The sequence below is a fragment of the Sphaerodactylus townsendi genome, linkage group LG05, assembly GCF_021028975.2.
Source record: "Sphaerodactylus townsendi isolate TG3544 linkage group LG05, MPM_Stown_v2.3, whole genome shotgun sequence".
NCBI lineage: Eukaryota > Metazoa > Chordata > Lepidosauria > Squamata > Sphaerodactylidae > Sphaerodactylus > Sphaerodactylus townsendi.
The window spans coordinates 87858062-87879855 of NC_059429.1; the positions used below are offsets into that span (position 1 = coordinate 87858062).

At 42.7% G+C, this 21794-nt stretch overlaps 1 protein-coding gene and 1 long non-coding RNA gene across 3 annotated transcripts in view; one reads left to right on the forward strand and one right to left on the reverse strand.

Annotated features, from left to right (window-relative positions):
* LOC125432871 overlaps positions 1–10276 on the forward strand; it is a 31254-nt gene extending 20978 nt beyond the window's left edge. The window contains exon 3 of the long non-coding RNA XR_007244561.1: positions 9502–10276. This is a non-coding gene — a long non-coding RNA (uncharacterized LOC125432871). The remainder of the gene's footprint in view (positions 1–9501) is intronic.
* Positions 1–21794, reverse strand: part of SLC26A9 (solute carrier family 26 member 9) — a 70030-nt gene that overhangs the window by 11075 nt on the left and 37161 nt on the right. For both annotated transcript variants that reach the window (XM_048496942.1, XM_048496944.1), the window contains 10 exons: positions 20004–20086; positions 16382–16529; positions 14611–14724; positions 13343–13420; positions 11900–11995; positions 9525–9631; positions 7331–7400; positions 5865–5957; positions 5116–5247; positions 681–998 (listed from right to left, as the gene is read on the reverse strand). In XM_048496942.1, the coding sequence (XP_048352899.1) occupies positions 681–998; positions 5116–5247; positions 5865–5957; positions 7331–7400; positions 9525–9631; positions 11900–11995; positions 13343–13420; positions 14611–14724; positions 16382–16529; positions 20004–20086 (1239 nt within the window). The remainder of the gene's footprint in view (positions 1–680; positions 999–5115; positions 5248–5864; positions 5958–7330; positions 7401–9524; positions 9632–11899; positions 11996–13342; positions 13421–14610; positions 14725–16381; positions 16530–20003; positions 20087–21794) is intronic.

Genomic DNA, 21794 nt, shown 5'->3' on the forward strand with positions numbered 1-21794 from the left:
TTTAGATTGGCACTACAATGTTGTTAGAGCGATATACTTTCATAATTAGTGTAACAGCCTCTCTGAACTGGCTTTCATTTTTTTAATTAAAGTAAATCTTTATCCTCTTCCCTTGCATAAATATAAGGAAAAAGGCATATCTTCTTAAGAGAAGGAAGTGGAGACTTACTTGAAAAAAGAGAGGTGGAATTCAGAGAAACTGTTGCACCTATTGTTACAATGTTATGCTAACATAATGATACTCTGCTGCCAATTTAAAAAAAACACAAAGCCTGGGTGGCCACATTATAGCATGTAGCCACTTTCAAGGAATGAGGCAAGGAAACTGGGGGAAAACTGCTCCACTCGCTGCTCCACTTAACCTTCAGCCTCACCAGCAATGGGAAAATCAAAAAATCCCATCCCTGTTTGGTAAATATCACTAACTTCTTAGCCTTACTCTGATCCTGGATATATCTATGTCATATGACTTGTGTGCCACAGATATGGTATCTGATTAATTGCTCAGCTACCAATTGTGACCTTACTAGTTACTAAAGCCAACCTACTGCAGCTACACAAAACCAACAGTTCTGTTTACGTTTGTTTGGTCAAGTTCAATGAAAATGTTTAGGCATAGCTTTAGTGAACAATACAAGATCGCCAAAACAAAATAAATTAGAGGCAAGATACAAACCAACCTTTCCCAGGGCCTTTGTCCCCATCAGATCTACAAAGCAAACTCCACTCATGTCCAAGATAATGGTGTGGAAGTTGACAAATGGGGGTGCGGTAATCATAGGATCAACATTAGAGGCTGGGATATCACTGCAGGTGCTGCTCCGATGACTAGTTGTGCTTCCCTGTGCACAGGAAGCATTGTCCTGCCTTGACGTGTTCACAGAAAGATTGAATGATATGTGGGAAATGTTGGTGCCATTGGAAGCTGTCTGGTTGTTGTTGGTATCTGTTGGAGTAGTGCTTTCGAATTCCTTGTGGAGCTCTTGCAGTGATATGGTCTGTACAAAGGAAGACATAGTACTTTCAGGAAGAATTGTCTACTCTCAGGAAATCACTGAACCTTGATGTAGCATGCAAGTTTTCATCAATTCAGGTCATAGGTTAACCTGATTTTTTTAAAGACATAGAACCATGTTCCTATTTGCTTGCTTAAGACACATGGTGTGGATTAATCTGTTAATGGCCCTGATTTGGATCAGAACTTTGGACTGTTTCTGTGCTTGTTTTCATGCACGTAGGTAAGGGGGGGTTTCTCGGGTTTGAAACCCCCCCAATCATGTCCGAAGCTCCGCCCACCCGTTTGTGGGTTTTTAAAACGTTTTAGTGCTTTTTCGGTTTTTGGCCTGCAGGGGGCACATTGTTTGGGCTAGCAGCACCAAACTTTCAGGGATTGTTGTGAGGGAGCAAGGGCAAGGGTGCCCCCATGCTCCATTGTTTCCAATGGGAACTAATAGAAGATGGGGACTACACCTTTGAGGGTCCATAACTTTGGACCCCCTGAACCAAACTTCACCAAACCTGGGATGCATTATCAGGAGAGTCTCTTATTGATACCACCCATGTTTTGTGAAGTTTGGTCCAGGGGGTCCAAAGCTATGGACTTCCAAAGGGAGTGCCCCATCCTCCATTGTTTTCAATGGGAGCTAATAGAAAATGAAGGCTACATCTTTGAGGGTCCATAACATTGGACATCCTGAACCAAACTTCACCAAACCTGGGAGGGATCATTGGGAGAGTCTCTTATTGATACCACCTAGGTTTTGTGAAGTTTGGTCCAGGGAGTCCAAAGCTATGGACTCCCAAAGGGGTGCCCCCTTCCCCCATTGTTTCCAATGGGAGCTTAGGAGATGGGGCTACACCTTTGGGGGTCCATAACTTTGGACCCCCTGAACCAAACTTCACCAAACCTGGTTGGTATCATTAGGAGAGACTCCTAAAGATACCCTGAAAGTTTGGTGCTTCTAGCTTAACCATTGCATCCTTGACAGCAGGCACCCCCCAAATTTCCCCAGATTCTCCTTTTAAATCCACCCCCTTTGGCATGGATTTAAAGGGAGAATCTGAGGTCCTCAGTTTAGAAGAAGAAGAAGAGTTTGGATTTATAACCCCCCTTTCTCTCCTGTAGGAGACTCAAAGGGGCTTACAATCTCCTTGCCCTTCCCCCCTCACAACAAACACCCTGTGAGGTGGGTGGGGCTGAGAGAGCTCCGAAAAGCTGTGACTAGCCCAAGGTCACCCAGCTGGCATGTGTGGGAGTGCACAGGCTAATCTGAATTCCCCAGATAAACCTCCACAGCTCAAGTGGCAGAGCAGGGAATCAAACCTGGTTCCTCCAGATTAGAATGCACCTGCTCTTAACCACTACACCACATTGAAAGTGATGCTGTTTCAGGGTGGGGGATAATCCACCCCCAAACAGCATCACTTTCAATGTTGTTTAACTAGGGACCCCAGATTCTCCCTTTAAGGTGGATCTAGTTTAAACACCATTGAAAGTGATGCTGTTTGGGGGTGGATTCCTGCATCACAGCGGCTGCCCCAGGGGGGCGGCGGGTGCAAAACTCAGATTTTGCACCAGGCTCCATTTTCCCTCTATGCCTCAGCCCAGAGGGGAGGGGCAGGGGAAGGCAGGGCAGGGGAGTCTGCCATCCCCGACCTCGGAGAGCTGCTTTTATAAGCGCTAGGCCAGGGGCGGGGCTTGGGGAGGCGTGGCCATGCCCTGAGGCGGGTGGGGGGTGCCCCCCCGAACCCCCCCATAAAAACCTATACCTACGTCCCTGGCTCTTTTGTAGACAATCACAGGTTTTTTCAACTTCTTCTCTGTCAAATCTACACTTAAGAGAGAATTACCATGGCTACCTTAAGCAAAGGCTGCATAATACCATTTTAGGTCCATAATGTCTACCATAATGGAGGGTGTTTTTCCTCTATTATTCAGATGGTGAAGACTGAAAAACCTTGTTCCCTATGTCCAAAAACCTCAAGAATGCAAACATGGATTCTGCACAATACTGGCACCTAATATTGTTCATGAAACATGGATCCTGCTGATAAAGAACTTGAAATGTTTTCAAACCTCCAAGATGACCCTTGTTATTAGTTTTAAGCTGAACGAAGTCAGCAAAATAGGCATTGGCTTACTTTTTTTTTATTTTGAAGCCCTGGGCCAAATTAGTATTTCAGTGTAGAACTGCCCTGTCTTACATAAAGGTGTGAAGAGTGGGAAACCATTTTTTCTTTCTTTTTATTGAAAAATTAGAGCAAGATAATTTCCGTAATCTTATTTCACATTACAGAACATGTAATCAAATCTCAATCATCGCTTCTAATGATAAACTCAATAAAAAGGGACCAAAGTCTTTGGAAAGTCTCTGACAGAGCAATCCAAAGGGGAGGCCGAAAGTGCTGTGGAGGCAGTGTGACCCTGGCACTGGCCTAAATGCCAAGCCTGAGCTGGCAAACCAAGCCCCTCTTCTACCCCACTCAGATTAATTTCTACTAACAGGTTTCCTGTGTGAACTTCAGACATCACAAATAAAGCTCAGTTTGCTCATGACATAGCCAAACCTGGTAACTGTTAGACTCACATGTTTCCTCCGTCCCCCTTCCCTCTTCCTATTGTACAGTGTGCCAGAATTGAATATAAAGTCTTCAATTAACTCCAAATTGCCATGATGTCTGAAGGCAGACCCCGTAACAAACTGATGTTAGTTTCTTTCCCAGTAACTGGGATTACTGACCTCAATTGATTCTCAGTTAAGAATCCCAGTTATGGGAAAAGGCTAACCTCAACTTGTTAAGGTGCCTGCGGCTCAGGCGTCATGACTAACTGGGAGAGTTCAGTTGCAGTGTGTTATTCAAGGGGGGATGGACAGAGGAAGACCAGCAATTCTGGGTGGAGTCCTTATCTTGAAACTAAGTTAATCGTTTTAAAAAATGCATGAAAGAGGGAATTGCAAAACCCAGGAAGAAGACTCATCTTCCCTAGCTATTTCAGACAGTTTCCACAGGAGGAATTCCCTCCCCCCCTCCATGGGCAGCAAGAAGCCTCTGCAATAAAGGGAAGCTCCCAGACCACTAAAAAAAAAATAAGAATTTTCTCTGTGAGGTATCTGTATGTGGATCATGTCTGAAGTTCACAGAGGAAACCTGTTAGTAGAAATTAATCTGAGTGGGGTAGAAGAGGGGGTTGGCTTGCCAGCTCTGCCACCTTCCACATACATCTGAATACTCCACCATAGCCACTACAAGGATGGAGGGAAGAGCTAAACTCTGTTTTTAAAATGGCAGATGGCAGTTCAGCATCCCCCTCCCCCTGGTATTCCATTGGCATTCTTGTCCCTATAATAACATAACCGATATGAAAAAATCTTCCCTGCCCTAGCATTTGAATCTAAACCATACATTCACAAAATAGCAGTATTGTGTCCAAGATCCTGGTCTCCACTACAGTTTAAACGTTGGGCTAGACATAACACATGTCTTTCACACACACTGCATGTTGTGATGCAGTCAGTCTGCAAGTCTTCTGCAAGCCATTTTCATGTGTGACCATTAACTGTGCATTTCTGGATCCCCGCTTTCCAGATTCTGAGTCAGCTGGCCATAGATTTCAAAATGGGAACACTCAGGAAACCTACTCTCTAATTAATTATACAGCTCATTGATATATGTTGTGTTTTCTTACAAGCACAGTCCTCCTCTTTCATGGATGCATGGGGAGTATTCCTTTGAAGAATTCAGCTATAGAATCAGTCTGTCCAGAGGGGTGATGCACCCCCATGCATAGGCAGCTGAGTCTCAGTAAAACCCAGATATTATCTAAGAGAAGGACAGCATCCATCACAGCAGCTATTGTGGCTGCTGTCATTGACCTCTGCAGTTGCAATAGCATTTGGCTGGGTGTACCATGGTCATAGGAAGGAGGGGAACTTAGGGCTGCCAGATCTGGTCCAGATCAGTTAGAGCTGTAGCAGGTAGAGCAGCTGTTGTATGTCTTTTGAACAATGTGGTTGTCTGGCTCCTGAGGATGACTAGTGTTTGCCATGCAACATGGCTCTTCTAATCTATTATATGGACGCAATATCTTCTACAACTAGGAAAGGGTTAAATTACCTTGTTTTTCCTGAAGACAGATTTCAGCTTGCTTGTTTTTTGTCCTGGTAGTGCTGCCACCATCACAGCTTTTTCTTGATTCTTCACATACTTTTTTCTAGCCAAGAAGACTTTTATAGGATCCACACCTGTCTAAATAAAGAATAAAATAATGCCTGTTCTGGCTCAATTTATAGGTGTCTGAACATAAATCTGGTACTTAAAAAGGGACTCTGCAATTTTAGGGAAGGAACTCCTTTCCCTTATCTTAGGACCGTGGTGGTGAACCTTTGGCACTCCAGATGTTATGGACTACAATTCCCATCAGCCCCTTCCAGCATGGCCAATTGGCCATGTCCCACCTGGCATCTACCAGAGCCCGGGCCTTTTCCATCATGGTTCATGATATATGGAATGGGCTTCCTGAAGAGGTGACCCCCCCCCCCGGCCAGAGATCTTCAAATTCCATGATCTGGGGCTCCCCTGCTAGTTTGTCCCGAACCCCAAACTTCCCTATTGGACTTCTCTCCCACAGTTCTAGAAACCTATGTGAAGGAAATAGTGGAAGAACATTTTGCTTGGTTTTGCCCCACATTTGCCAGCAAACAACAGGAGAAAATAGCACAATATGCTTTTATTTAGAAGATATTTGCTATTGGGAAATATGAAAACGATGGACATGTTTTACAGAAGCTAGTGTGACATGACACTGCATATTTCTGAAATACTGCAGGATGTTTCATCATCTGAGCATGGAGATTATTTCTTACCTTGGCTATTACTTTCTCCCTGAATATCTCTGAATTAGCAAAGTACAGTGGGGAGCAGTAAGTGACAATTTTAATCCCTTCTATTTCTTGGACCTGTAAGAGAAAGATGAACAAGGTTCAGGTGCTGCGCAAGATGATGGGGTGCTTCAATATGCTGGGGGTGGGGGTGGGGGTGGGGAGGAATTGGAAGAAGAGATCCTGCAAACCATTAAAGTAAATCTGGGCGATACTCTCCTGAGGAATAGGAAGGAAAACTTGAATGCTGCAATCCCTATATATTGTCCAAGTTAAGCAAATGTGCCTCTGTTTCCAAACTGCGTAATTTAGTGTAGTTGCCCTAACTATTGGGAGGAACAGAAAGCTAACTGCCTTTTCTCTCATTCCCATTTTGACACTCAAACCAAACATAAGGGCACACTGTGCTGCCTGTGATCTTCCCTATGTGCATGGTTGCCCTTTTGTGTGAATATCATCCAAAGGGGTATGGGGTGAGCGGCTCAATGAAACCAGTGGGATCTTGTGCCAGTGCGAGTTTACACTGGTGCAAGTGCACACCCCATCAGCACATTTGGCAAGTGCACCAGTGGGGTGGGCAAACTGGGAGGCAGGCAGGTACCTCGACGGTGTCCAACCCAGAAGGGAATCTTGCTGTTCCAAGCTGTGTTGGGTGTCCAATTGGATGCCAGTGTAGGGAGGGACAGGCCAGAGCGTTCACGGGGATGGAGCTAGTTGGCTCCTAACAGTCCTTTCATACTGTGGATGCTGTGACCAGTGCCCTCGATTTATGCCACCAAAAGGGTAGTATAGGTCCATTCAGCCAATTGGAGGGCTTTCAGCCGGCCAGGGAGGTAGTAGCAGCACTGCATCCCGACACCTCAGGCTGTGGATGGGGCTTCCTGTATTTATACTTCCTGTTTTAATATGTTTTATCCTTTGTGTACTATCTTTTATTTATGTTATCTTATGATCGTAACAAAGATTTGATTGATTGATTGTGTGAACAGGGCAACAGAGGTATTTGCTAGCTTTGGTATGCATATTTTTTTGTGAATATGTGTTTGCACATTCCAAAGCTGAACATATCTGAATTCAGGGCTGAAAAGACCTAATATCGACATTGTATTTGAAACTTCCATTGAACTTTGGCCAGAAATTGGTAAAAATACCATCAAGTCACAGCTGACTATGGTGGTTCTGATAGAACAGTGAGTAGCCCAATGCCAATCAGTGGGCTTCATGTGGAGGAGCAAGGAATCGAACCTGGTTCACCAGATTCAAATTCGCCGCTCTTAACCAATATACCATGTGACTTTCTTGGCCATGAATATCACAAGAAAAAAACGTTTTAAAAAGACTCCACAAATTAATTTGAGGAGTCATCACCTTGTGATAAAATAAATTTCTGGCTTTTATATTGGCTGGGTAATGACCAAACTGGGGTGAGAGATTTTTGCTGCAACATTTACCTTACTGTAGACTTTGGGGTTCTTGTATATATCAGAAGCAGCTACAGGGCCAAGGATACAGCCATTGCGGCTAAAGAGAAAAATGGAAGAAGTGTCAAAATATAACCACTCCATAGAAGCTATTTGCCTGAAATAACTTCCATGTTACTGAAATCCAATGGTGCAAGTGAACCTTCTGAAGACATGTTCCTGGCTGAATAGCCAAGGCAAGGATGTGTCTGTTTAATAAATCATTTAGTACATTAAAAAAAACAACCAGCCACTGTACAATTAAATCTCCCTCTTCTTTATCATAAGACGTCGTGCATGTATGTCTACCTAAACACAATTCACAAGCACTGAACACTACTGTCTTGCAAATATGATAGGTAACAGAATTTCATACATTGAATTTTTTAGAAGTACACCCCCATGTGGTGAGAAGTGATAGAACACAAACAAACATATTAGCTATCAAACTTTTAACCTCAAGATAGATAACAACTGTTAGAAGATGGGTACATTCACCAGGATGACTCAACACATGTGACTGAAAAGTAATATCACCTCAGGATGACTACTTCAAAACTGAATGTGAGAATTTAAGTTCAAGAATACCTCTGCATGGGTAGTTTTTCAGGGTTTCTAGCAAAGGGGAACAACTAATCCTCATAGATGAGGGAATATGTGGACTGCAGATCTCTACTGACTGTATTTGGGCAACAAAGGCTGGAGGTTCCTCACAGCACTTAGGATCCTCAGGAAGGCCTCTTACAGCTGGACACCAACAAACTAGAGGGAGAGAATCAGATTCTGCATGGGCCGAATTCACCGGTGTCAGCCTGATAAAAACACCGTTTGGGGGAGAAACTTCCCACAGCTGCCACCTCCAAATCGAGGCAGCACCGCTCCCCCCCCCCAATGGTGTTTTGTTGTCTCGCTCATTGAATGAAATGAAAAACAGCAGTGTCTGCTTGGTGCCAAGCGAATGGCACCGGGGGGATGCTGCTGTTTTCTAGCGTGCTGCTTTTAAAAAAAATCTGACCTCCGTGTCCCTGTGTAGCTCCATCAGGACGAGGGGACACACCCCTGCCTTCTGACCTCCAGGCCATTGCCTGGGCCACGGGGCGTGTCCCCTCTTCCTGATGGAGCTATGCAGGGACACGGAGGTAAGTTTTTTTAAAAGCGGTGCGCCTCATGCAGAGGAGCTGTTGCGGGCTGCGGCAGCTCCTGGGTCACCTGCACACAAGTGTGTGAACGGCCCAAGGGCCACACCGGTGTCTTTTATGCTGGTGTCCCACCGCTCCCTGGGCCCATGCAGAATCCGCCAGAGAAAGAGAAGCTCCAGCAAGAAACCCAGAGCTTTGCTTTTTTTTTTTGACTGATATAACAGCATTTTACACTGATGAGTGCATGAGTGAGGCAGATACAGACCATCCATGCTTATCCACTCAGGCAGTGCTAGCAAGAAGGAAGCAAAGCCTTAGCTCTCCTACTTCTGTGGCTCTCTAACTTTATGCTTTGCCCAGCTTGGCCTCAGCTAGCAGCAAATAGAGAATGACTTCAGATATCCTGCCCGAGGTTTTTGCCATTCTTTCAATCTTCAAAATGCAAGCAAAAGATTGAACACCCACAGTTCTTCATTCTGGGGTTACAACCCATTTCTAGGATTACACAAAAACATGTGTCTAGGTCTGGCTGAGTTAGGGGCTCGAGTACACCAGGGACCTTGTCACCAAGACCAACCTCTATATTAAGGAATGGCCGTGTATGTTTGCTCCACTGTGAGAGAGGGGAGCTAAATCTTACCCACTTTTCTGTTTTACCTCACTGTCTTCCATTAGTGGAAATATTTCTTCTCCCAGTCCATTTATTTTTTATCCTGAGATGGTCAACAGCAGTAAGTGGATTGCGCTTTATGTATAATCGTTGTAAGGGCAAATGGAGCAGGTGTTGTTGTGTGTGACATAAATACCTTCAGATTCAAATCAGCTGAAAAATATATTTATGGTAATAATATAGTAAGAAGCTGTTAGCTTAAACTGACATCATTATTTACTAATGGGGACTGGCACTTTCATTTTCATGGAGCTGCTGGTTACACCTGCCTTTGAAATTTTGACCCAGACATATGTGTGTGCATGTGTGTGTTTAATCTGAAAAATGCCTACCCTTGTGCATTTCCATTGCAGATCATTTCCAAGATAATACTTACAACTGGGTATGGAAAACCACTACTAGGATGGAAAACCCTACTCCCACAGCAAGTCCAAAGGGCAAGCCCAGGAAGAAGGCTGAGAGGAAGCTCACCACCCAGACCATCTGTGGAAAGACATAAACACAGCAGGTCACTTCCTTGCATTGAACTGCAGAAGTGGAGGGCTGTGGACACATGGATGACCTGCTGGATGACTCAACCCAGGGATCCTTAAGGAACTCAAATGTGAAAATGTTAATCTGTCAAAAATATGGACTTCATTGCTAAAACTGTCCTGCACTCTAGAAAACTGGAAAGTTGCAAATGTAATGCCAATTTGGATACAGAGGCGATAGAAACCAGCTAGCGTAAAAGATTGCAGTGGGTAAACTGTCAAAAATGTTCTATGACATAGTTAATGCAGAAGAACAAGAATCTGTGTAGCTTCTGTAAAGGGAAGTCCTTTCTCACAAACATTTTGAACTTGCTCAAGAGGCTTAACAAACATGTGAAGAAGTGTGATCCTGTGGACATTATCTGCTTGGATTTCTAAAAAGATTTCAGCAGTGACCTTTACTAAAGATTCCTGAGTGAAATTAGCAGTCAGGATATAAAAGGACAGGTAGGTTTAGCCTTCTCCTGGTTTCGCCAGTTTCAGATCAACAGGAAATAGAAAGTAGGAGTAAATGCTCAGTTCTTGCAATGGAGGGAAGTAAGCAATATGGTTACTTGGGGATTGATATTGTGCAATTTTATGAACAAAACTGAATTAAGGCGGATTCCATATGGGCCAAAAACAGTGGTGTGAAAACAGTGTAAACCCTTTTACACCATTTTAAAACATTTTCACACTGCTGTTTTTGGCCCATGCGGAATCTGCTTAAGAATGAGCAGCAAAGTAGCCAAGTTTGTGGAGGATACCAGTGAGTCTCATGAAATAAGATGGTGCCATCCAAAGCTGACTCAGAAAAGCTCCAAAAGGATCTCTCAACAGTGAATGAGTGGACAACAGCATGGCAAAAATACTAACTTTATGCTTTTAAACAGATGGTAGCCAACCAGGAGAGAACGCTTGGGATTATGGTGAGGAGCTCAATGAGAATATCGATTCAGTGTGTGGCGATGGTAAAAAGAAAAAGACAAATTTTGCGCTGGGATAATTAGCAGAGGGGCTTAAAACAAAACAGTGCATTGTATACATTTATGATATGACCACATTTGGAATACAGTGCACATTTTTTATTCTGGATCTCTGAAAGGATGCTACAGGGAAGAGGTAGAGAAAAGGGGCAACCAAAATTATCAAAGGGTTGGAGAACCTTCTGTGCAAGGAAAGGTTAAGGAGTTTAGGGTTTTTTGGTTTAGAGAAAAGACAGATGCGGGGTCATGACACAGGTGTAGAAAGTGGGTAGAGAGAATGTTTTCTCACTCTCCCAGAATAATAGAATATGCAAACATTGAATGAGCAGCAGATTCAGGAGGACAAAAGGAAATACTCCCAATTCAGAGAGAAATTAACTTGTATTTCACTGCCATACCGTGTTTCTCCGAAAACAAGACAGTGTCTTATATTAATTTTTGCTCCTAAAGATGCTCTATGTCTTATTTTCAGGGGATGTCTTATTTTTCCGCTCCACAGCTGCATGCTCTGGTGTTCTGTTCGACAGGCATGCTTCCAAACAAAAACTTTGCAATGTCTTACTTTTGGGGGATGTTTTATATTTAGCACTTCAGCAAAACCTCTACTACGACTTATTCTCAGGGGATGTCTTATTTTCGGAGAAACAGGGTAGGAGGATATAGTCATGGGCACAGATTTAGCAGGCTTTAAAATGAGATCATCCAAAGTTGTAGGGTTACCAACTGGTCAGGCAGAAGCTTTAAACAGAAGCTTAATGTGTGGAAAGGGAAGGTGAAAAATTTTGTGCCATGAAGGTAAATGACATCACCTGGTGAATAACATCTTTAAAGAGACAGACCATTTTTCTCTAGAGCAGCTGACAACTCTATAAGGATTATTAGGCACAAAGATGAATTAGAAGCTACATGGATACAAGTGCTGAGGGGCAACAATAGAAGCCTTTGGCATCTAGACCCTGTTTGTTGAGCCAGGGGTATCTGATTGGTTTCTGTGCCAAACAGTCATTCATGTTCTTCTGATATGAGCACACACTCACAACCTCAGTATGTCACCATGCCTACTATTTGAATACCATTTTAGAAAGTTGTTCTAAAGAATTTTGTATACAAAATATTTGGTTAGAAAGCTTACATAAATCTCACACACTATTTAGTCTTCATGCTGGTGATGGAACAAACTCATTCCATACTGAACAATACTCATCCCCACCCCAGACACACACACAAAATATGTGGCATGATATGACACTCACGCAGTCCAACTTGCTTTTTTTCCAGAGGTAGTAAGGGTCAGTCAGCTGCTTCAGAGAATTCTTCAGATTCACAGCTATCAGGGCTCCCAAAACAGCCTGTAACAACAGTCATACAAAATCAAAATAGATTGAGGGGAAAATCCCCCCAAAAGTTGTTCCAATACAAATGCCTGTTTTTCTTACAACAAAGTTATGTTTTGTCCTCATCTCAATCTGCTCTTTTTGCTGTCAACTAGAAGCAAAACTGAAGTGTGTAAACTGATGTGAGATTAATGCCAATTTACAGCAACTCCAGCAAACAATTTCCAAGGCAAAAGAGAATCAGAGATGGTTTGCCATTGCCTTCCTCTGCATTCTTCCTTGGGGTCTCCCTTCCAAGTACTGACTCTTAGCTTCTGAGATCTGACGAGACTGGGACCCATTATACATAGAGCACTTTCCATGCACTCCTTGCTTCACAGTGAGTTTGCAGAGAGGTCTCCTCACGTTTCCTTTTTTACATGCAAGGAGGTCCTCAACTGTCTGCTGCGTGGCTTGTGTGGCTTGCCTGCCCCCACTTTCAGGTCCTGTAACTTGCAAGTGTATAATCGGCCTGGGTTACACCATGCTGCTTTCCCTCCCCAATACTAAAGAATTGCCTTCAAATTCACAACATCATCTTCCATTTTCTTTGGTCTAAGCCCATATGTATGTGCAAAGTGCCATTAAGTCACAGCCAGTTTATGGCACCCAGCCGAATTTTCAAGGTAGGAGATTAAGAGTGGTGTTGCCATTGCCTTCCTCTGCATAACGACTCTGGTATTCCTTCAAGTTCTCCCAACGAAGCGCAAACTAGGACTGACCCTGCTTACCTTCTGAGATCCAATGAAATAAGGCTACCTGGGCCATCCTGGTCTGGGTCCAAACCTCTCTATGAATTTATATTTTTGTCCATTTGCCTAGTTTCATTCTAGTTTCTATCTTGAGTTGAAGCTTCTTTACATGTAAGTAATTTCCAGTGAGTTTAGTGGGATTTACTTTCTAGTAAAGATACAGCCTTGCAGAATTGAAGAGTATTATGCTTTAAAGAAATATTAACTGGGATCTTCCTGATAACTGATACCCAGAAACCATCCTGCTTAAGAGATTCTGTAATTTGACGGATTCCTGCCTACCCCAAAAATCTGATTTGAATAGAAAAGGATGGCTTAAAAATCACATAACATGTCTATTATACTCATTTGTATATTGGTTTTGTACTGCTGTGGCTTTCCTCCAAAATACTGTCATTTGTATTTTTACGTTGTGAATTAGATTCCTAGAGTCAGTTTCCAGGATTCCCAAAGTTTGTGGGAATGACCACTGAAATCACTTTAAGCTTCTGATGTAAATATTACCATAGAAGCGAACTAATCTAATTCTAATACTATTTTCTTAAACAGATCCTACTGGCTGAGTGTTTACCTTAGGAAGAGGGCTCAGATAGATTCCCAAAGACAGCATGGTTATCATCACGACAATTGCCACACAAAAGCTTGCCACCTGAAAGAAGAAATGTAACTTATCGCAAGCAGAACTTGGTCATGAACATTCCAGACTTTCATTCAATGTGAGGACCTGGAAAGGATGCTGACACTTCTAGTTTGGATTAAAGATCCCTGAATTAAACACCTCTGTCTAAAACCTGAGGCCAAAGCACTCATGGGTATCTAACACAAATTCCTGGATATCGAACACAAGTTCAGAGCTGTCGTCAGTGCCTATTAAGCAAGGGCCTTTGTAGTTCATTCATGTCAGGTAGGATACAGAAGCATAACCTTGCGCTACTTTTCTAGTGCAGGATGCTATTTCTGTCACGGAGATGAAAACCCTGCTTGTGATCCATTCAGTATTGCTGCTTCTTAAGCTCAGGTGACTCATTCACTGCAGCAACTGGCAACAATACCCCAAAGTACTACAGTTGAAAATAAGTATATTCTGAATTTTTGGTTCTGAAGTTGGCCAAATTTAAAATTAGTGGGACTAGAAGTTACAAACTCCTAGCATCTTAATTGTTTCTAGTTTTCCAGAGATCTGCCAACCTTGCAGTAATAACAGCAATGCATACTGTTAAGATGGCTGTTCCACAATACCAATATCCCTAACATGATTTTATGCCTATTTATATCTCATAGCATCCTCCAATTTAGTAAAATCACTGATAATTCCTTGTTTTATATATCTAGCCCTCTGTACAAATAATTCCACTGGGTAATATTTTAATAGTTATAGCTAAAATCAAAGGGTCCCCAATGTTGTTGAACCTGTGGGTGCTTTTGGAATTTTGAGAACTCATGATGCATACTATAATAACATGGCTACCATGTAGGGGGAGGTATGGTGGTGCCAGTAACAAAGATACCATACATATTGAGTCTGACCACAAAATGTTAGGCACTTCCAAGCCAAGCAACCTTCTGAAGTGAAGGCATCTGTTTCTGAATAGGTCCTCCCTGAAGACATAAAGTTGACCCTGAAGACTCTTCTAAACCACCTCCTATTCCATCTTTGAGGAAGAAGCTAATGGTCACTAGGAAACACACTAATGAGCACCATAGGGGTGATCAATGACCTAGACCCAACTTGGTAAATAAATACTAAGGATTCCCTAGCCAGAGAGAACATCTAAGATATTCTCTGATTTCCTCAGAGAAAATCTGCAATGTAAGTAGAAAAAATAAACAAAAGATAACCTGAGATTTTCCTCCAGCTCCATCCACGGCTAGGGTCACAGAAAGAGCACAGCAGATCACATGGATTTTGAAAAATGATCCAAAGAAGTTGCTGCAACCCAGGGCCAGCATTTCCTGTAGAAGCAACAAGGATGAATAGCACCATGAATAGTTGTTTGGCTGATTTTATTGGAAACTACATGTTGTAAACCACTCTGACTGAACCTGTTGTAACAGGGGAGAGTGGTTTAGAAATTTAATAAATAAATACATGGGCAAGTCAGTGCAGGTGACAACACACAACCTTACCCTTACAGTAAGGTTCATTTGGCAGCAATTGCAAGGGTGCAAAAAGTAGGTTGAACAGTCACACTGTCATCCTCCTCATGAAAAGGTGGCATTAATCCATTAATCATGCAAAGATTGCCAGCCCTGACAATGCAGAGCTGTCTTCCCGTTCCCTAAGGCTCATTCACACCACATGAGTATGGCTCCTGCTCATTCCAGAAATATCCTGGAATTCTCTAATTAACATATCTATAGAACATGTGACTCAACTACAAACGCTTGGCCAGGAAAATGCAACCAGGCTTCTCTTTACCACAAGGCTAATCTGACGATGTTATCCCTAACGTGTCATTCATTCAGAAGCAGGGGACAAGGAAAGATCTGAAAGAGATAACCTGTGGCCCACTTGCCTGGGTCTGTTATTTACAAGCCACAGCTGTTACAAGTGGTAGCAAAGGAGGACACACCATCTTTGCCATGTGATAGACACAAGTTATTCACAAATTGCACAAGTTTGATCTCCTCAGAGGAATTTGTTTAGTCTGTTACAAGATAATCACTTGAACTAATTGCTAAATATCCAACTAATAGCCCCTCTGCAGTTGCTTCAGATTCTTTTTCAAGCCAATTTGCAGTTGTCAAGCAGCTATTATGGGAATATGAAACAGCAATAATTACAAACTTGCCCAGCCCAGCCTTTGTATACAGAAACAACTCAAGACCACAGCAGGAGAAAAGGCACAAAATTTAGGACTCGTGCTATTACAACCATCTTCTAAATAACTCCACATAGCAACTACCTCCACAGGGTTAGTGCTTTACATGCAGCAGATCCTGTCTGCTCTCCATGTGCTTTTCCACACACCCAATTAATATCACACTTTTTGATGTTTATGGTCATACTGAGAAAAGTCAGTACTGTGTGCTGCTGTTTGCAAATCCCTCACCACTGTGAGACCATTGTGACTCAGTCTCAAGACCACTTTGTGTAGCAAGTTCTCTCATAATGTAGCAAGTTCTCTCATAATGACCAGGAGCCCTTTTCAGTCATTGCAGTTTTGGTGATCAAACCACATGTAAGGGTAGATCATGCCATGTGCAATCCTTCCAAGATCTGTGGTTGCCATTTTGTGTGAATAGGGCAATGTGCACATTTTGTAGCTTCACTATGCACGATCTGAAAGGGCAGGTGAGCATGTGTGTTTCAAATCTCAAAAATACAAACATTGCCTGCACATTTCAGAAAGACTGTGGGTAGCCCAAGCTCGTTTTACATGTGGTTTGAGCTCCAAAATTGTAATAACTGAAAATGAATCATTGTTCTTCATGTGGAAACATGGGTGGATGTGTTTCAGAAACTCCAAATACAACTCCCTACACACTTCACTCTCTGAGGAGGACAATCAGATCCTAACTCTGGAATGGCAGTACAGAATTTTTAGACAAACTGTTTAGATGATCTCTTTGATGTCTACATTTCTCTTCGAAGAGCCAAGGATGTTACCTGGTTGGGGTCCACATCATAGCCATGCTTGGTGCCAAGAGTCCTGCCCATGGCCAAGTTAATCACATAGCCCACAATGGCAAGTGAGAAAGCTGTGCCGATCATGTCCTTCCATTTGCTTACTTGAGGAAGTGTGGCAGAAGGAAAGCTGGAATCAAAATAACAAGGAGGCCAAGAGGAAGTCAGATTCAGAGGCCTGTGATATGGAAGCAAGATTAACTTTCCTCCTGTAAAAATGACTGCAAGCTGTGGAGAACAATATAGCGGCCAACTGCCATTTGCTCAAGGAATAATGGCAATATTAAAGATAGTCACATTTCATTAAAATGATCTACAACAAGGGCTTCAAATTCTACAAACAAAATGGAAGCCTGAAATCCATTATGCACATGGTGTCTGGGCAGAACACTATGTCCCATCCAAATTTAAAGGTTTTGCAAGAAACCAGCATGAGACTCTCTCTCTCTCTCTCTCTCTCTCTCTCTCTCTCTCTCTCTCTCTCTCTCTCTCTCTCTCTCTCTCTCTCTCTCTCTCTCTCACTCACTCACTCACTCACTCACTCACTCACACACACACACACACACACACACACACGATATACCAAACAACATTTGACTAGTCTTTGGGGCTGTCATGGGGTGAGAGCATCCTGCCAGGCAGGCGCTTCCTCACCATTCCCCCTCAGGACATTGGGAATGTGAGCCCGGAGCTGCATGGCTGGGAATGTGAGCCCGGAGCTGCATGGCTGGGCTCTCTGGGCACTGGCTCGGCTAGCAAGTGGCTCCGGCTAGGGAGCTGGCCTGGCTCCCGGGAGAGCTGTCAAAGGGCAGAAAACCTGCTTGGTGAACTTTTCGGAAAGGGGGGCTGCAACTCAGCAGAAATGAAACGAACATGATGTAAGGCGGGGAAAGGTGGCAGGGTGGGAAAGATAAATTGGTTTTGCTCCCATGACATTCTCACAAAAGAGATTCAATACGGGGGTTTGGAAAAAGATTTACATTTTAGCATTTTTTGAAAAACCTGGAATGAGAGAAATATCACAGGACAAACCCGATTTAGGATCGGGAGCCATGTGAACTTCTTGGCCAAACCAGGATATCTCCCTTGCTCAACCCAGGATATTTGGACTGTGTGGAATCAACTTTTGTCATATTGCATTAGAGAAGAAATGCTTGGGCACAGATACAAGCCAGGTTGATTGTATCAGCTTTGTCAGTTTTATCTTGAATTAGCTGCGTCCACAGTTAGAAGCAAGTGAAATTGACAAGGGAACTTGTTTTGCAGGAGGAAATTGACAAGGACTGCTGCAGTAACAATTATGTATTATAGCAGGTCTAATTTGGTTGAAAAATGTGGTTCTCTGTGCACACGTGTGTGTGTGTGGGGGGGGACTATGCCTTTCTGTTCCTTCAGATAATGGCACCTGTTCCATTTGTTTCTTGTTGTTTCCATTTGTGCCAGCACCTGCCCCTTATCCACATCCATGTAGTTGCCCAACATCCCCTTCAGCCATTTTTTTTCTCTTTCTCTTTCTCTGCTTTGTCATATTAAACTAGCAAACTAGCGTGGTTGATTGGATCTGCTTTGTCAATTTCCCATAGAACTTGCAATCTTAATATTCAAGCAGAAAAACAAACTAGCATGGTCAATTGGATCAGCTTTGTCAATTTCATATCTAACTACAGATAGGGATTTTGAAGAGTACTAGTGATAATTGCTGCATATAATGAGGGACTGCTGCAGTAGTGGCTCTGTGCTACTACAGATCAAATTAGCCAAAAAATGTGGTTCTTTGGTGGGGGGAAGGGGGTTCATGTTCTGTTTTTTAGGTAATGGCACCTGATCCAGGAGTTGGTAGTATATGGAGTATCCACGTGATCAATCTATAAGTTAATGACTGCCAGTACATTAACAATGGAACAAGTGTACAGAAGCTGCTTTGCAATAGCTAGCATGTTGCAAAAGTAATGTATGATCACAGGCCTAGGATCAAAGAACATATGATGCCTCATTGTTTTAGGATTCAATGTACTTCATGGAAAGCAGTGTCCTAAAAAACAGGACACCCCCCAGATCTATTCCTGTTTATTTCTCCAGCACAGGAATGTAGATTTGTATGCAGCTTATTATAATTTCAGTTTCAAAGTGTGGCCTGTCACATATCTTACCCAGCAGTAACTGCCTGTAGTTAGTAATTAGACTGTGCTTATGATTCATTAATAGATTGACTCAGGACCTGCAAACATTTTCTACTCTTAGGCTGCCCTAGTTTCCATTCTATTTAGAGATGTTGCTAAACACTCACCACTTGGAATTAGGAACCCTGTTTCAACTTGTTTTTAAACTGTTCCCATTTTGTTTGCACTCTGTTCTCCCCTTTAGCAGGTCTGATTGCAACACTAACAGCTGTTGAGATGGGGTGTGTGCATGCTCATGTGCAAAGATGGGAATCACAGAAGTGAAGTAAAAATTTTTCATTTCTGTTGTATGCTTCCACCACTCACCTAACTGCAATGCTGAAATTAAATATGAAACTACTCTTTAATTATATTTGTATTCTAGTAAGAAAGAGGTTGATTATTAAATGTACTGAGATAAGTGTTGGGAATTAATTACAACAAAAACCCAACTCCGCATGAGCCACTGATAATCGAATAAATGGAAAAAGCAATAAATGAATTAATGTTATTTGTTCATTTATTGTCCCATCTGTACCACCTCTTCCTCCCTCCATTAAATTTACTGGGTAGTTAGTGATTGGCCATACTTGTACAAATGACTGTGGCCAGCCACTGTAAGTGTACAAAGACAATCTTCCTCTCATCCAGAGGCGGTGCAAGGGGAAACTGCAGCAGGTGTGTGTGTGTGTTGCCCACCCTGGAACGTCCCCACCATGCCCCTTCAACGGCCCGGTCACACCTCCACCACTGCTCCACCTGGGGTGTCACTCCCCTGCCCTGTGGGCACTATGCCACTGCCCTCTACCATTACCAAACCATGGGTGCCATCGTGTGAGATGTTGTGTCTCGGTGCACCTTGGAAAATGTAGTCTTCAGCGTGCTTGACATCTGAATGTACAGTTGTATCAACTATGATGTATGGCACCTTTCATGCATTGGAAACAGGGTCTGTGCACCACATAAGGTGTGAAGAAGAGCAATTCTCTGCACCTGCACACTTGTTCATTGGTTGTCTATTTGGCTGGCTGGTTGGCTGGCTGTACCACTATGCCAACCAGGTCTGCAGCAGCAGCCGCTACCACCAGCAGTATCAACAATTTGCACAAAAAATGGCTTGCAGTCCAAAGACTGAGTAATCTAACAGTTTACCAGTTAGTAATGTGAACCAGGTCTACTGTGGGGCTATCATACAAATCAATCCCTTACACCATACATGTGAATAGATACATCATATATCATCAACAAGCTTCTATAAGCTAATCTGAAAACCCACTAATGAGCTCTGGTATAAATCTGGTTTTGATGAGTCTTCTATGGCTCATGTATTCATGGTATTTTCACTATCCCACAGTATTTTTCCAAGTGCTTTTATTCATACAGTTCAAACTGGACTGTGTTTATCTCTGCACTATTTACCTCTGGCCGCAAAATGTCCTACTTACCCCATATTAATGTGCCCAACGATTGGCATATCGTATTTCTCACCCATATTAAAGCTTCCAGATATGGCAGTAGCTACTATGACCTAAAATCAAAGCATAAAAGAGACATTAGCCTTGCAGCATGTTTTCCACCTTATGAAACAAACAGCGAATTGGATATCAGTGGTGGTGGGGGAGTACTCAGATGGGAGGTAATCCAAGGGAATGGTGAATAAGCACATGAATAGATTTTTTTCTACTATTGAATGAATAACAATGCCATCCTAAGCAGAGTTATACCTTTCCAAATCCATTGAAGTTACTAGGCTTAGATGAGTGTAACTCTGCCTAGAAATGCACCATAAATGAACGAGCAAATAGTCTTGCATGATCAGATGTGCCATAAAATCACTTGGTATAAAATCCACATAAAATTTCCACTTGGTATAAAGAAAATGGTACACAATTCAGGATTCTCAGCTTCCCATATACTATTCTGTTAACTTGTACCCTTTTCTTGCATTGTAGCATCTTTTCCTCACATCATGGATTGTAGGGGGAGGACCTTTTCATATGTGAGAGGCTGGGTTGTGCTTCAGTCAGTTCATAATGCAAATGTAAAAGCTACATTCACCAAGACACTCTGTTCTGATGTTAGGAGGAGGGCAGGATGAGTGCCTAACAAGCAATCCGGTTGTGTAACAAATAAGCACACACACAAAAAAGGAGCTCCATATGGTAAATAGATAGGTGGGGTGATACAGTTAATAAAGAGTTAAATGTTGGAGGAGAGGTGGTATCTGAGAAGAAGAAATTGAGTTGTTAAGATGACTGTTGGAGTTGTCACAATTTAGGGTCATTAGGCCCAAGTCGTATTTTGTGTTTCCAACTTTGCTGGGGAAATTATGGGAGGTTTGTGGGTGTTTGAGAAAGGACTTCATTTTCTTTTAGAATTCATGGTATATCATCAAGTCCACATTCTGAAGCTGTACTTTTTTTTCAGGGAAACTGATTGCTGAAGTCTGGAAATCAGTTGTAATTTTGGGAAAAAGCCAGCCCCCATATGGAAGCTGGTAACCCTAGGAATCATATGTAAATAAACCAGTTCTTTCACAACAGGCTTGGATCAGTCCCTGACTACAAATACTTTGCTTTTGGGTGGTGGTGGTCGATTTTCCTCTTAATGAGTGAGATCTTGAGATCATGAGGAGATCTTTGAGCAGAATTCTTTCTTTGAGCCTTATAATTCATTGGCCTCCCAACTAGGTATTTTGCCAGACTTCCCACTGTACGATCCATTACTTACTGTTGTTCCAATTGGCAGAGTGAGAACAAAGAAACACCAGTGGCAGATATATTACTATGTTACTTCCAGGTACAACTCAGAAATGACAAACTGTAGCTGTAGGAACCAGAAACATAGAGTTTCTGGACATTCCTAGAGCTAGAGATTTCTGGACATTCCTAGAGCTAGAGATGACCTAACCCTAATCCTGACCCTAACCCCCCCCACCCCAATGTTCCTAGCCTTCCTACTACCCTGTTTCCCCGAATATAAGACATCCCCGGAAAATAAGACATTGTAGAGGTTTTGCTGAAGTGTGAAATATAAGGCATCCCCCAAAAGTAAGACGTAGCAAAGTTTTTGTTTGGAAGCATGTCCGACGACGAACAGAATACAGAAAAATAAGACATTCCCTGAAAATAAGACATAGCGCATCTTTGGGAGCAAAAATTAATATAAGACACTGCCTTATTTTCGGGGAAACACGGTAGTTGTGAGGTTTAGCCTGGCAACCCTATGTCTCTTCT